The sequence below is a fragment of the Macaca nemestrina genome, chromosome 8 (assembly GCF_043159975.1).
Source record: "Macaca nemestrina isolate mMacNem1 chromosome 8, mMacNem.hap1, whole genome shotgun sequence".
Lineage (NCBI taxonomy): Eukaryota > Metazoa > Chordata > Mammalia > Primates > Cercopithecidae > Macaca > Macaca nemestrina.
The window spans coordinates 115098682-115113907 of NC_092132.1; the positions used below are offsets into that span (position 1 = coordinate 115098682).

The window sequence follows — 15226 nt, forward strand, 5'->3', positions numbered from 1 at the left end:
CAAGAAAAAAAACAAACAACCCTATCAAAAAGTGGGAAAAGGACATGAATAGGCACTTTTTAAAAGAAGACATACATGCAGCCAACAAGCGTATGAAAAAAAAGCTCAATACCACTGATTATTCGAGAAATGCACATCAAAACTACAATGAGATACCATCTCATACCAATCCGAATGCTTATTAAAAAGTCAAAAAAAAAAACAAATGCTGGTGAGGTTGTGGAGAAAAAGGAACACTTATACACTGTTGGTGGGAGTGTAAATTAGGTCAACCATTGTAGAAAACACTGGTGATTCCTCAAAAAGCTAAAAATAGAACTACCATTCAATCCTGCAATGTGATTACTAGGTATATACCCAAACGAATATAAATCATTCTATCATAAAGACTCATGCACGTATAATGTTCATTGCAGCACTATTCACAACGGCAAAGACATGAAGTCAACCTAAATACTCATCATTGGTAGACCAGATAAAGACAATGCGGCACATACACACCATGGAATACTATGCAACCATAAAAAGAATGATATCATGTTTTTTGCAGGACAATGGATGGAGCTAGAGGACACTATCTTTAGCAAACTAACACAGGAAGAGAAAACTAAATACCACATATCTTGGAGCTAAAGGATGAGAACACATAGACACATACAGAGGAACAACAGACACTGAGTCCTACTTGAGGGTGGAAGGTGGGAGGAGGGAGAGGATCAGAAAAAAACAACTATTGGGTGCCAGGATTAGTACATGGGTGACAAAATAATCTGTACAACAAACCCCCATGACTCAAGTTTACCTTTATAACAAACCTGCACAGGTACAACTGAACCTAAAATTAAAGTTTAAACACACACACACAAATAATCCCACTTAAAAGTGGGCAAAGGATTTGAATAGACATTTCTCAAAGGAAGACATACAAATTGCCAACCTGCTGTCTTTTCTGACATGAAAAAATATTCAGCATCAGTAATCACTGGAAATTTTTAAATCAAAACCACCATGAGATATGATCTCACCCCAGTTAGAATGGCTATTATCAAGCAACATACAAACTAACAAATACTGGCAATGATGTTGAGAAAAGGCAACTCATACGCTGTTAGTGGGAATGTAAATTCATACAGCCTTGATAGGAAGTATTGTGGAGGTTTCTCAAAACACTAGAACTAGAACTACAATACAAACCAGCAATCTTTGTACTTGGTATTTATCCAAAGTAAAGGAAATCAGTATATTAGAAAGATACCTGAACCTTCATGTTTATTGCAGCACTATTCACAATAGACAAAACATGGAATAAACCTAAGTGTGAATCAATGGATGAATGGGTAAAGAAAATGTGGTATACATCACAATGGAATACTATTCAGCCATAGAAAATAATGAGGTTTTTTCATTTGTAACAACATGAATGGAACAGGAGGTCATTAGGTTAAGTGGAAAAAGTCAGGCACAGAAAGGCAAATATCACAATTCTCAATCATGTGCAGGACTTTAAAAGTTTAATTCATAAAGATATAGAGTAGGCACTTTGGGAGGCCGAGGCAGGTGGAACACGAGGTCAGGAGATCGAGACCATCCCAGCTAACATGGTGAAACCCCATCTCTACTAAAAATACAAAAACAAAATTAGCCGGGTGTGGTGGCAGGTGCCTATAGTCCTAGCTACTCGGGAGGCTGAGGCAGGAGAATCCCGTGCACCTGGGAGGTGGAGCTTGCAGTGAGCCAAGATTGCAACACTGCACTCCAGCCTGGGCAACAGAGTGAGACTCCATCTCAAAAAAAAAAAAAAAAAAGAGAGAGAGAGAGTAGAATGATACTTTCCAGAGACTGGGAAGAGTGGGTAGGGGAATGAAGAGAGGTTAGTTAATAAGTAGACACAGTTAGATAGAATAATTTCTAGTGTTCAATAGCAAAGTAGGGTAACTGTAATTAATGGTAACTTATTGTATATTTCAAAATAGCTAGAAGAGGAGATTTGATGTTTTCAACACAAAGAAATGATAAATGTTTGAGAGGATGGATATTCTAACTACCCTGATTTGATCATTACACAGGTATACAGATATGAAAATATCACATGTACCCAATAAATATGTATAATTATTATGTATCAGTAGAATTTTTTCAACAATAAAAATACATTTAGACATAGTTTTACCCAAAAAAAAGATATCATGGAAGGAGTGCTTAAGTATAAAAATGAATTTACTACAAATACATGTTACTAATATTTTCTTGCTACTTAAAGTGAATGCCAATATATTAAGTCTTCTATATGAAGGAAGTGTAGACTATAGAATGAAACAAGGCTTTGAAATTAGATAAACTTGTTGACTAATACCAACCCTATGACTTATGAGGACATAGTTAGGCAAAGTGATTAAATTATCTAAGTCTTAGTAGTTTCATCTGCATAATAGGGATAATGCCTGTCTACCTCATAGATAGGTGAGGCTGTGAGAATTAAGTATAATTAAATAAGTGAAGTATCTAATTCAATTATCTGACTTTTAATAGGTACCCAATAAATCACTGCTGGTACTACTGACACCTGCTAAAGCGTACCTATTAATTAACTGTGTATCAAGTAAAAGTAGATCACTTTGGCTACTTATACTCCAAGGCTTTTTAATAAACACATTAAATTGAAATATGTAGGGGCGGAACAAGATGGCCGAACAGGAACAGCTCCAGTCTCCAGCTCCCAGCTCCAGCAACACAGAAGACAGGTGATTTCTGCATTTTCAACTGAGGTACCGGGTTCATCTCGCTACGGATTGTGGGACAATCGGTGCTGGTCAGCTGCTGCAGCCCGACCAGCGAGAGCTGAAGCAGGGCGAGGCATCGCCTCACCTGGGAAGCACAAGGGGAAAGGGAATCCTTTTTCCTAACCAGGGGAACTGAGACACACAACACCTGGAAAATCGGGTAACTCCCACCCCAATACTGCGCTTTACCAAGGGTCTTAGCAAACGGGCACACCAGGAGACTATATCCCACACCTGGCCAGGAGGGTCCCACGCCCAGGGAGCCTCCCTCACTGCTAGCACAGCAGGCAGCAGCAAGGCTAGGGGAGTGGTGCCTGCCATTGCTGAGGCTTAAGTAGGTAAACAAAGCCGCTGGGAAGCTCAAACTGGGTGGAGCTCACAGCAGCTCAAGGAGGCCTGCCAGTCTCTGTAGACTCCACCTCTGGGGACAGGGCACAGCTAAACAACAAAAACAACAACAACAAAAGCAGCAGAAACCTCTGTAGATGCAAACAACTCTGTCTGACAGCTTTCAAGAGAGCAGTGGATCTCCCAATATGGAGGTTGAGATCTGAGAACAGACAGACTGCCTGCTCAAGTGGGTCCCTGACCCCTGAGTAGCCTAACTGGGAGACATCCCCCACTAGGGGCAGTCTGACACCCCACACCTCACAGGTGACACCCCTGAGAGGAAGCTTCCAAATCAAGAATCAGACAGGTACACTCGCTGTTCAGAAATATTCTATCTTCTGCAGCCTCTGCTGCTGATACCCAGGCAAACAGGGTCTGGAGTGGACCTCAAGCAATCTCCAACAGACCTACAGCTGAGGGTCCTGACTGTTAGAAGGAAAACTATCAAACAGGAAGGACACCTACACCAAAACCCCATCAGTACATCACCATCATCAAAGACCAGAGGCAGATAAAACCACAAAGATGGGGAAAAAACAGGGCAGAAAAGCTGGAAATTCAAAAAATAAGAGCGCATCTCCCCCAGCAAAGGAGCGCAGCTCATTGCCAGCAACGGATCAAAGCTGGACGGAGAATGACTTTGACGAGATGAGAGAAGAAGGCTTCAGTCCATCAAATTTCTCAGAGCTAAAGGAGGAATTACGTACCCAGCGCAAAGAAACTAAAAATCTTGAAAAAAAAGTGGAAGAATTGATGGCTAGAGTAATTAATGCAATGAGAACGAAGATACAACATACCAGAATCTCTGGGACACATTTAAAGCAGTGTGTAGAGGGAAATTTATAGCACTAAATGCCCACAAGAGAAAGCAGGAAAGATCTAAAATTGACATCCTAACATCACAATTAAAAGAACTAGAGAAGCAAGAGCAAACACATTCAAAAGTTAGCAGAAGGCAAGAAATAACGAAGATCAGAGTAGAACTGAAGGAGATCGAGACACAAAAAACCCTCCAAAAAATCAATGAATCCAGGAGTTGGCTTTTTGAAAAGATCAACAAAATTGATAGACCACTAGCAAGACTAATAAAGAAGAAAAGAGAGAAGAATCAAATAGATGCAATAAAAAATGATAAAGGAGATATCACCACCGACCCCACAGAAATACAAACTACCATCAGAGAATACTATAAACACCTCTATGCAAATAAACTAGAAAACCTAGAAGAAATGGATAATTTCCTGGACACTTACACTCTCCTAAGACTAAACCAGGAAGAAGCTGAATCCCTGAATAGACCAATAGCAGGCTCTAAAATTGAGGCTATAATTAATAGCCTACCAACCAAAAAAAGTTCAGGACCAGGTGGATTCACAGCTGAATTCTACCAGAGTTACAAGGAGGAGCTGGTACCATTCCTTCTGAAACTCTTCCAATCAATAGAAAAAGAGAGAATCCTCCCTAACTCATTTTATGAGGCCAACATCATCCTGATACCAAAGCCTGGCAGAGACACAACAAAAAAAGAGAATTTTAGACCAATATCCCTGATGAACATCGATGCAAAAATCCTCAATAAAATACTGGCAAACCGGATCCAGCAGCACATCAAGAAGCTTATCCACCATGATCAGGTGGGCTTCATCCCTGGGATGCAAGGCTGGTTCAATATACGCAAATCAATAAACATAATCCAGCATATAAACAGAACCAAAGACAAGAACCACATGATTATCTCAATAGATGCAGAAAAGGCTTTTGACAAAATTCAACAGCCCTTCATGCTAAAAACGCTCAATAAATTCGGTATTGATGGAACGTACCTCAAAATAATAAGAGCTATTTATGACAAACCCACAGCCAATATCATACTAAATGGTCAAAAATGGAAAAATTCCCTTTGAAAACTGGCACAAGACAGGGATGCCCTCTCTCACCACTCCTATTCAACATAGTGTTGGAAGTTCTGGCTAGGGCAATCTGGCAAGAGAAAGAAATCAAGGGTATCCAGTTAGGAAAAGAAGAAGTCAAATTGTCCCTGTTTGCAGATGACATGATTGTATATTTAGAAAACCCCATTGTCTCAGCCCAAAATCTCCTTAAGCTGATAAGAAACTTCAGCAAAGTCTCAGGATACAAAATCAGTGTGCAAAAATCACAAGCATTCTTATACACCAGTAACAGACAAACAGAGAGCCAAATCATGAATGAACTTCCATTCACAATTGCTTCAAAGACAATAAAATACCTAGGAATCCAACTTACAAGGGATGTAAAGGACCTCTTCAAGGAGAACTACAAACCACTGCTCAGTGAAATAAAAGAGGACACAAACGAATGGAAGAACATACCATGCTCATGGATAGGAAGAATCAATATCGTGAAAATGACCATACTGCCCAAGGTAATTTATAGATTCAATGCCATCCCCATCAAGCTACCAATGAGTTTCTTCACAGAATTGGAAAAAACTGCTTTAAAGTTCATATGGAACCAAAAAGGAGCCTGCATTGCCAAGACAATCCTAAGTCAAAAGAACAAAGCTGGAGGCATCATGCTACCTGACTTCAAACTATACTACAAGGCTACAGTAACCAAAACAGCATGGTACTGGTACCAAAACAGAGATATAGACCAATGGAACAAAACAGAGCCCTAAGAAATAATACCACACATCTACAGCCATCTGATCTTTGACAAACCTCACAAAAACAAGAAATGGGGAAAGGATTCCCTATTTAATAAATGGTCCTGGGAAAATTGGCTACCCATAAGTAGAAAGCTGAAACTCGATCCTTTCCTTCCTCCTTATACGAAAATTAATTCAAGATGGATTAGAGACTTAAATGTTAGACCTAATACCATAAAAACCCTAGAAGAAAACCTAGGTAATACCATTCAGGACATAGGCATGGGCAAAGACTTCATGTCCAAAACACCAAAAGCAATGGCAACAAAAGCCAAAATTGACAAATGGGATCTATTTAAACTAAAGAGTTTCTGCACAGCAAAAGAAACTACCATTAGAGTGAACAGGCAACCTACAGAATGGGAGAAAATTTTTGCAATCTACTCATCTGACAAAGGGCTAATATCCAGAACCTACAAAGAACTCAAACAAATTTACAAGAAAAAAACAAACAACTCCAACAAAAAGTGGGCAAAGGATATGAACAGATATTTCTCAAAAGAAGACATTCATACAGCCAACAGAGACATGAAAAAATGCTCATCATCACTGGCCATCAGAGAAATGCAAATCAAAACCACAATGAGATACCATCTCACACCAGTTAGAATGGCAATCATTAAAAAGTCAGGAAACAACAGGTGCTGGAGAGGATGTGGAGAAATAGGAACACTTTTACAGTATTGGTCGGATTGTAAATTAGTTCAACCATTATGGAAAACAGTATGGCGATTCCTCAAGGATCTAGAACTAGAAGTACCATATGACCCAGCCATCCCATTACTGGGGATATACCCAAAGGATTATGAATCATGCTGCTATAAAGACACATGCACACATATGTTTATTGTGGCACTATTCACAATAGCAAAGACTTGGAATCAACCCAAATGTCCATCAGTGATGGACTGGATTAAGAAAATGTGGCACATATACACCATGGAATACTATGCAGCCATAAAAAAGGATGAGTTTGTGTCCTTTGTAAGGACATGGATGCAGCTGGAAACCATCGTTCTCAGCAAACTATCACAAGAACAGAAAACCAAACACCGCATGTTCTCACTCATAGGTGGGAAATGAACAATGAGATCACTTGGACTCGGTAAGGGGAACATCATACACCAGGGCCTATCATGGGGGGTAGGGGGGAGGGATTGCACTGGGAGTTATACCTGATGTAAATGACGAGTTCATGGGTGCTGACGAGTTGATGGGTGCAGCACACCAACATGGTACAAGTATACATATGTAACAAACCTGTACGTTATGCACATGTACCCTAGAACTTAAAGTATAATAATAATTTTTTTAAAAATTTTAAAAATAAATAAATAAATAAAAATTGGGAAAAAAATGAATTATGTAATTAATTACGTGTTTTCTTTGAGAATTAACATAGAATAATGTGTGAGATATACTGTGGATATGCAAAAGAGTTATACATGTGTGCTATTATTAGATTTTGTAAAAATTAATATAATACTCTACTCATACACAAGAGATTTGTAGGAAATTGGAGATTATATGTGAAAGCATTTTAAACATAAAATACCACATGAACTTAAAGGTTTACTAATACAGGATCAAAACCCAAGTCTGCCACAAACTAGCCATCTGACCACGAGTAATTATCCTTTTTATAACTTAGCTTCTCATCTGTAAAAATGGGAATAATAGGAACTGTCCTGTAGAGATATTGTGAGAATCAATAAGTTAATATATGTAAAGTGCTTGGAATGGTCTCTAGAACATAGTAAGTACAATGTAAATATTTGTTCATCTTATTATCATTAATCATAGGCTCTGGGTGACCTACACAAAACATATTGTCCTAGCATACTTGAAAATAGCTGGCCATATGAACAATGAGCCCAAAATAATTATTCTCATATTGTTGTGATAGATGAATGGATAGATAGATAGATGATAGACAGAGAGATAGATAGATAGATAGATACATAGATACATAGATAGATACATAGATAGATTCCATTTATCAATCTATATGGACATATGCATATCAATTATATATATACATATATGGATATGTGTGAGTATGTGTGTTTGGGTGTGTATATATACATATATACACACATTCCTTTTAGAGCTAATTTTTAATATAATTGCATGTGTGTATATATATATGAAATATGTTGAGTTTGAGCTATATTTATGGGTATATATGTTGAGTTTGGGTTATCTTTAGAACATAAAAATTAACCCTTAAGAGGTGCTTAGGAGTACCCATAAAAATAATATGTTTTCAAAATTTAATGTCTTATTTTCACTTTTGACCTTTGACTGTTCTTCAGTAATGAATGGCTTACCCACATCATAGGCCATATCTACAAACAGAAAAACTACAAAATGCTAATGACACCTGCTGTAGTTCTTGTCTGATATACCATTTGGGGAAGATTAATAAGTTTAGAAATCACTGTAGCTAATCAATGACATACTTATAGAACTCTACAGTTTAGAAAACCCTTTCCTATTTCACTTTTTTTCTTTTATTCTTATATCACCCTGTGAAATAAAAGAATAGGCATAATTATACCCATTTAAAGATGAGAAAAGTAAACCTAGGCAAAGTCAAGTAATTTATCAAAAGTCACACAAATATATATATAAACATATATATATATATATATTTATATATATATATTTGTCTCCAACTAGGACTTCTTACTCTTTTGGATGTTAGGGTTTTTTTTTTTTTTTTTCATAAAATCAGACTATTCTAAAAGCAAAACCAAAAATACCTTGTCTAAAACAAAGGCCACTTATTATGTTCTGCTGAAATATTTTTAAAGATCCTTACTAAGTGCTTTCATATTCTTTTGCTAATATATCTTGCAGATTGGATTTGTTATCCTGATTGCCTTTAATTTACACTTAATACTACTTTTACATTTAAAATTACATGTTTATACTTTGTAGTGAACTTGGCCCATTGATAGCTAATTTGTGCTTTACGTAAATAGTAAATTTTCACACTCTGAATATTTAAAATGAAATAAACATAAGCAATAAATATTTTGTTAAAACTTACAAAGCTTCTGGATTCATTATGCAGATGGATTCTGAACATCGACATTTCTTTGGATCATCATATGATATTCCCAGACTGAGTGCCAGCATCTGGGTGACAATAACTGAAAATGCCTCCAGAGTTATCTCCTTGGGGTACTATAATAACAACAAAGAAAATTCTAAGGAAAGATAATTCTCTAGAGGGTGGTAAAAAATAATTTTCTGGTTATGAATATTTTATTGTATCAAATGAAAGAGAATTAGGGAGATATGGATCCTTGAACAGGTGAGAAGCTGAAGCTCTTCTTATGAAGTTTTACTGAGATAGAAGCATATTGAGTGTATGCCAAGCTTTGTGATAATTTAACAATTGGACACCTAACATAATTCTTAGGTAGTTACTATCAATATACAAAAGAATTGTTTTGATAAAGAAAATATACATTACACTGTTGGTTATATGGACCAGAATCTTCAACTCACCTAACTTCTTACAATAGCTCTAAAACTCATTTTGGATAATCCATATCATCTCCTCCAACCCCCAGTTCATGAAATGGCCATTAACCAAATTGTCCAATTTAAGTGCTCACCCTGCTGCCTACTAGGAACCTCATTGACACAGTGACTGGTATGAAAAGAAGCCACAGAAAACAGATCCTTCAGATGGCACTATTGGATTAGGTTGTTCATATATGTAACACAGATAACTTCCTTGCGAAAAAGAAATGGGGCATTGGTAATTCATGGTATGAAATGACATCATGATTTCTCAAATTATTACCAAAGCTGGCATAGGATATGATGCAGGAGGAGGAAGATAAAGACATTTAATTGTTATGGTGACAATAGGGATAATAAAGATTTTGGGGTCAACTAATTTCTTATAAGAGCCCTAAAGGATGCACATAATGAAGAATAGAAAGGGAATACTGCAAATGAGCAATGGAAAATGCAAACGGGGAATCAGAAAGCCTCTGCAGCAGCAATGAAGTAACTCTTGTGTAGTCATGGATTGACATGGCTGAGGACCAGGCTGGAACCCACCAGATTTGGTGGGAAAAGCATCAGATTTGGTGGGAAAAGCATTAGAATCTGAAACTTGGGAGGCAAACAATTGGAATAACATCTCTTTACTTCCCTTGCCAGCAGAGGAAGCCCTCTCCAAACAATGAGAGAGCTCCTGCATTTAAAAAAAAAAAAAAAAAAAAAGTTTTAGTGAAGATAGCTGGAACATTAGTCTCACTACCCCACATTGCCTCTAGGTCCAAATCAAGAATTAATTCTCAACATGGTCTTGAAGGAGAAGTATCAGTGTACTGCTCTGGAAGGGGATAATTTATATTTTGAAAAGGATTGATCAGACAGTATGAAATAGAAGGCTGTACTGGAAAAAATTTATTTTAATCATGACTCACCTGGGATTTTGTATTTAATGTGCCAAGTAAAAGCAGGAGTCATGTTAACTGAAGTTAGACTTAACGGGAGCCTACTGTCAGTAAGGTCAAAATAATGGAGCTTTGCTGGCATACTGTATGGTGAAAAAGTGCTGAGTTTCAGGAATATGGTAATATTGAAGGAATCTACTGTGTGAAACCTGTTGGGCAACTACCTTGATCAAACATTCAAAGACAGCTGGGAGGATATTTCCTTCAAGACACTTGGAAATGCTTTGCTGAAAGACACACCAGTATCATCAAAAATCTCTGCTGGTTGTTGTTTTGTAGACTAGAGATGACGGTAGCACATAATTAATGCAATGGATCTGGGAGTTTCACTCTTGTTGCCTAGCTTGGAGTGCAATGGCATGATCTTGGCTCACTACAACCTCCACCTCCTGGGTTCAAGTGATTCTCCTGCCTCAGCCTCTCAAATAGCTGAGATTACAGGCACCTACCACTATGCCTGGCTAATTTTTGTATTTTTAGTAGAGACAGGGTTTCACCATGTTGCCCAGGCTGGTCTCAAACTCCTGACCCTCAAATGATCCACATGCCTCAGCCTCCCAAAGTGCTGGGATTACAGGCATGAGCCACCACGCCCAGCTGCAACAGGAACACTGGGACCAGGAGTGTTACAGGCCATGTGGCACGGCTTAACTGAGACAAGGTGGATGCAATTACCACCATAAGCTAAAGGGGCTTACATATTATCAAAGCTGTTTTGACCTACAAGGATTATGATAATTATTTCAGGGACCCTAAAAATAAAATATATGAGCATCATACTGAAGGTTTTCTTGATATCTATGTCTGGTGGCAACAACTTAACATGAGTTGCTGTGATGCAGATTCCCAGACCTAAATCAATTCACAACCTCAGGGATTCTCAACTAAGAGAGTACCTTTAAAGAAGGAACCTGCCATACAGATGAAACTGTGACTATTCCTCCAAGCCTTCCACAGAGGGACCTGTAGCTATTCACTAGAATAACTGTGCATGCAGGAAAAGAAAATAGCTAGGACTTCTGGGGCTTATTGGATTCTGAGTCAGAACTAAAGTTACCCTGAAAAACTGAATACCATCTTAATCTACTGGTCTAAGTGCAGCCTTATGGAGGTCAAGTAGTCAGAAGAAACTTGTTTCAAGTTCATCTAACAGTAAGTACATCCAAAAGAACTTCAGATATGTCCTACTATTATTTTCCAAATCCCAGAATTATGCCTGGTATAGAAATACTAGCATGTATTGTCTGCTGACCAATGGAGTGAGACATATTATTGACAGGGAGGGCCAAGAGGAAGTGCCTGGAACTGCTCCCAAGATGATAAATGAAGAGTAATATGGCATCCCTTAGGGAATTGCATACTGCATATATAAGCGTCACCATTAAAGTTTGAAATTGTAGGAGTAATGATGCATGTCACATAATCATTTAACTTGTTTGTTTCCCTGGTGCAAAAGATAGATAATGACTGTAAATTATCCTCTGAAACTGATCTGGCTTTCTATATATCTAGGTCACTCTACCTGCCATCAACAGAAGCCAGTGATGAGCTTCCACCATAGCATTATGCCCCTGTTGGATTAGCCAGTCAACTGGAGATGGGTTTATTACAGTGGACTGTTCATTCATTGAAGGAGCAATGATTTGTCCTCGTGTATCCCAGGTATGGATTTTCCTTGCCTGTCTGCAGTGATTCTAAAGCACCACATTCTTGTGCTTGAAGAATATCTTCTGCATCACCACACAATATTGTTTCTGATCGGGGTCACATCTTGTGGCCTAGTATTTATAGAAATGGGTTCATTACTACAAGATTTACTCACCACGTGTCCTGTAACACAAAAGCAACAAGCCCATAATGGCTGGCTAAAGATTCAGTTGTGGCCCCAGCTAAGGAACAACATCCAGAGAGGCAGGAAGGATGTCACTAATGATTTTTTAAATATCCTAAAGCAGCAGCCAAAACTTGGTGCCATTTCCCCCGTAGCCATTAGGCTTGAGTCTGAGAACAGAGTGAGTGTTGATGAGGAAAAATGGGATGGGAATTGCTAGATCAGTTGCTGCATATAGCTGGCAGAGGCTGTGGTGACTTACTATACCATATTGGGAATATACTATATTGGGAATAGCCCCAGGCTGGTGTGGCACTGCATGCAGAGTTACTCTGGGCCTATGGTTTCTGGTACGGTAGGGGTGAATTAGAGGCAGACATTTAACTTCCCCACCATTCTGGGACCATTTGTGAAAGGCTCACTCCTGTCTCATCACACAGGAATCACTGGGAGTGCTGGTAGGGTTAAGCCATCTGGGGTCAGTTGGAGATGAAAAACAGTGGTGGGGCTCACAGTGATAAGTACATGATTCTTTGGGGTTGCTCTTCATTCTGGCCCACGGAGGTGCTACACCAGAGAGACTAGCCAACAGCATCATACTGCAGGAAACATGATACAGATTCCAAACATACAAAAATACTGCCTAGCCAGGGAAGACAACCTTCAATCCTGCTCCATCAGAAACAATCACAGAACCCAGCCAGTATCCCCACCTGATGTTAGAGTCCAGCCAGTGGTCTCACTAGACCACAGAGCACAGCCAGCTATACCATTTGACCTCAGAGTACGGGAAGCAACCAATCCCAACTAGAGAACCCAACACCAAGGTCTGCCTCTCCACGGTTGTAACCAATGACATCCAGAATCCCAGGTTACAGTAAAAGTAAAGGTCTGCTACCAGAAAAGAATATGTGCAAAAGCTAGAAGAGGTGACCATCTCCTCAAATGCATAGAGACACAAGGATTATGAAAAATCAGGAAAATATGACATCACAAAAAGAAACTAATAAAGCTCCTGCAGTGTACCCAGAAGAAAGGAGATTTATGAAATGACTGACAAAGAATTCAAAATAATCCTCTTCTGGGAGATGTTGGTCAAAGAATGGATATTTAAAAATAGATAGGAAGAATACATTCGGGAGTTCTATTGTACAGCTTGGTAACTACAATTAACGATGATAAATTATATTCTTAAAAAATGCTAAGAGAGTGGATGTTAAGCATTCTCACCATAAAAATGATAAGTATGTGAGGCAATGTATTTGTTAGCTAGATTTAACCATTCTACAGTGTATATAGTCTTCAAAACATCACGTTGTGCATAGTAAAGGCAGACAATTTTATATGTCAATTTAAAAAATAAATGAATTTGAAATAAAAGAGAAAACAATCATTCTCTGCTCACATAGTCATGAATCTTTGTTCCTTTTTTTATCTTGTGAAACCACAAGTTTATCTAGTGAAAACCACATTTTCACTATTCCTAATTTCCTTATTAACTTCTCTCTTTCACTCATCAGTTCAAATTCCTTTACATACGCCCTCAATTTCCTTGCCATCTTTTCACTTCATAATGACTTGGCAAAAATATGATACAACAGTCTTCAAAATGCTGAGGTAGGAAGATGTTAGGACAAAGATTCTATACCTATCCCAATTATCAATCAAATGTTAAGACAAAATAAAAGTGTTTTCATTGAAGGGGGTAGGGCCAAGATGGCTGATTAGAGGCAGCTACAGTCCCCAGCTCTCCTGGAAAGGAATGAAAACGGCAAGCGAATTCTGCACTTTCAACTGAGGTATCCAGGTTCTTACGTTGGGACTGACCAGGCAGACAGTTTGACCCACGGAGAGCAAGGAAAAGCAGGGTGGGGTGATGGCCCGCCCAGGAGTGGCATGTAGCCAGGGGAGACCCCATCCCCAGCGAAGGGAAGTGATGAGTGATTGTGCAGCCCCACCTGGAAAACCGTGCTTTTCCCATGGCTCTTTGCAAACCATGGATCAGGAGATCCCCTCATGAGCCCACACCACCAGGGCCTTGGGTCCAAAGCACAGAGCTGTGTGGAGCCTCAGGGAAGCAGCCATTTGGGCACACATGGACACCCAGGAGTTTTGAATATCCTATCCCCAGGAATTCCTGCCAGATGGGAGATCGGTTCATGCATTCCCGTAGGCAGGGAGCCAAGCAGTGTCGTTCTGCAGGCCCCACTTTCACAGCATCGCACAAGTTAAGACCCACTGGCTTGGAATTCAAGCCAGCCAACAGCAGCAGGCTGGAGACTGACTGAAACGGACTGAGTTCCTTGGGGAAGGAGCAGCCACATCTCTATGCTTTGAGGTGGCCATTCTAGCCTGCTGTCTCTGGATACTCCAGATGGTCCAGACCAGAACTCTGATCTCTCTCTGGGATGGAGCTTCCAGGGGGAAGGGGTGGCCATAGTCTCTGTGGTTCAGCTGACTATGCCTTTCCAGCCTGCTGGCTCTAGAGAGTCTGGGTGGTCTAGATGAGGAGGGCTCCCCCAAACACAGCACATCTGCTCTGTGAAGGGGCAGCCAGACTACTTCTTTAAGTGGGTCCCTGATCCCATTCCTCCTGACTGGGTGAGACCTCCTACAGACACCACCTACAGGAGTATATGGGCCAGTATAAGGTCAGTGCCCTCCTGGGATGGAGCTCATAGAGGAAGAAGCAGGCTGCCATCTTTGCTGTTTCTTAACCTTCATTGGTGATACCTCCAGGTGCAGGAGACAGTGAGGCAACTAGGGTCTGGAGTGAACCCCCAGCAAACTGCAGCAGCCCTGTGAAAGAGTGGCCTGACAGTTAAAAGGAAAAACAAACAGAAAGCAACAACAACATCAACAAAAAGAGGCCCCACAAAAACCGCATTCGAAGGTCAGCAACCTCAAAGATCAAAGGTAGATAGCCCACAAAGATGAGAAAAATCAATGTAAAAACACTGAAAACTCAAAAAGCCAGAATGTCTCTGCTCCTCAAATGAACCCAACATCTCGCAGCAAGGGCACAGAACTGGGCTGAGACAGAGATGACTGA

General features: G+C 39.5%; 1 protein-coding gene across 2 annotated transcripts in view; it reads right to left on the reverse strand.

Annotated features, from left to right (window-relative positions):
* Positions 1 to 15226, reverse strand: part of LOC105476556 (disintegrin and metalloproteinase domain-containing protein 32) — a 153773-nt gene that overhangs the window by 77841 nt on the left and 60706 nt on the right. For both annotated transcript variants that reach the window (XM_011732590.3, XM_011732589.3), the window contains exon 11: positions 8915 to 9051. In XM_011732590.3, coding sequence (XP_011730892.2) covers positions 8915 to 9051 — 137 coding nt within the window. The remainder of the gene's footprint in view (positions 1 to 8914; positions 9052 to 15226) is intronic.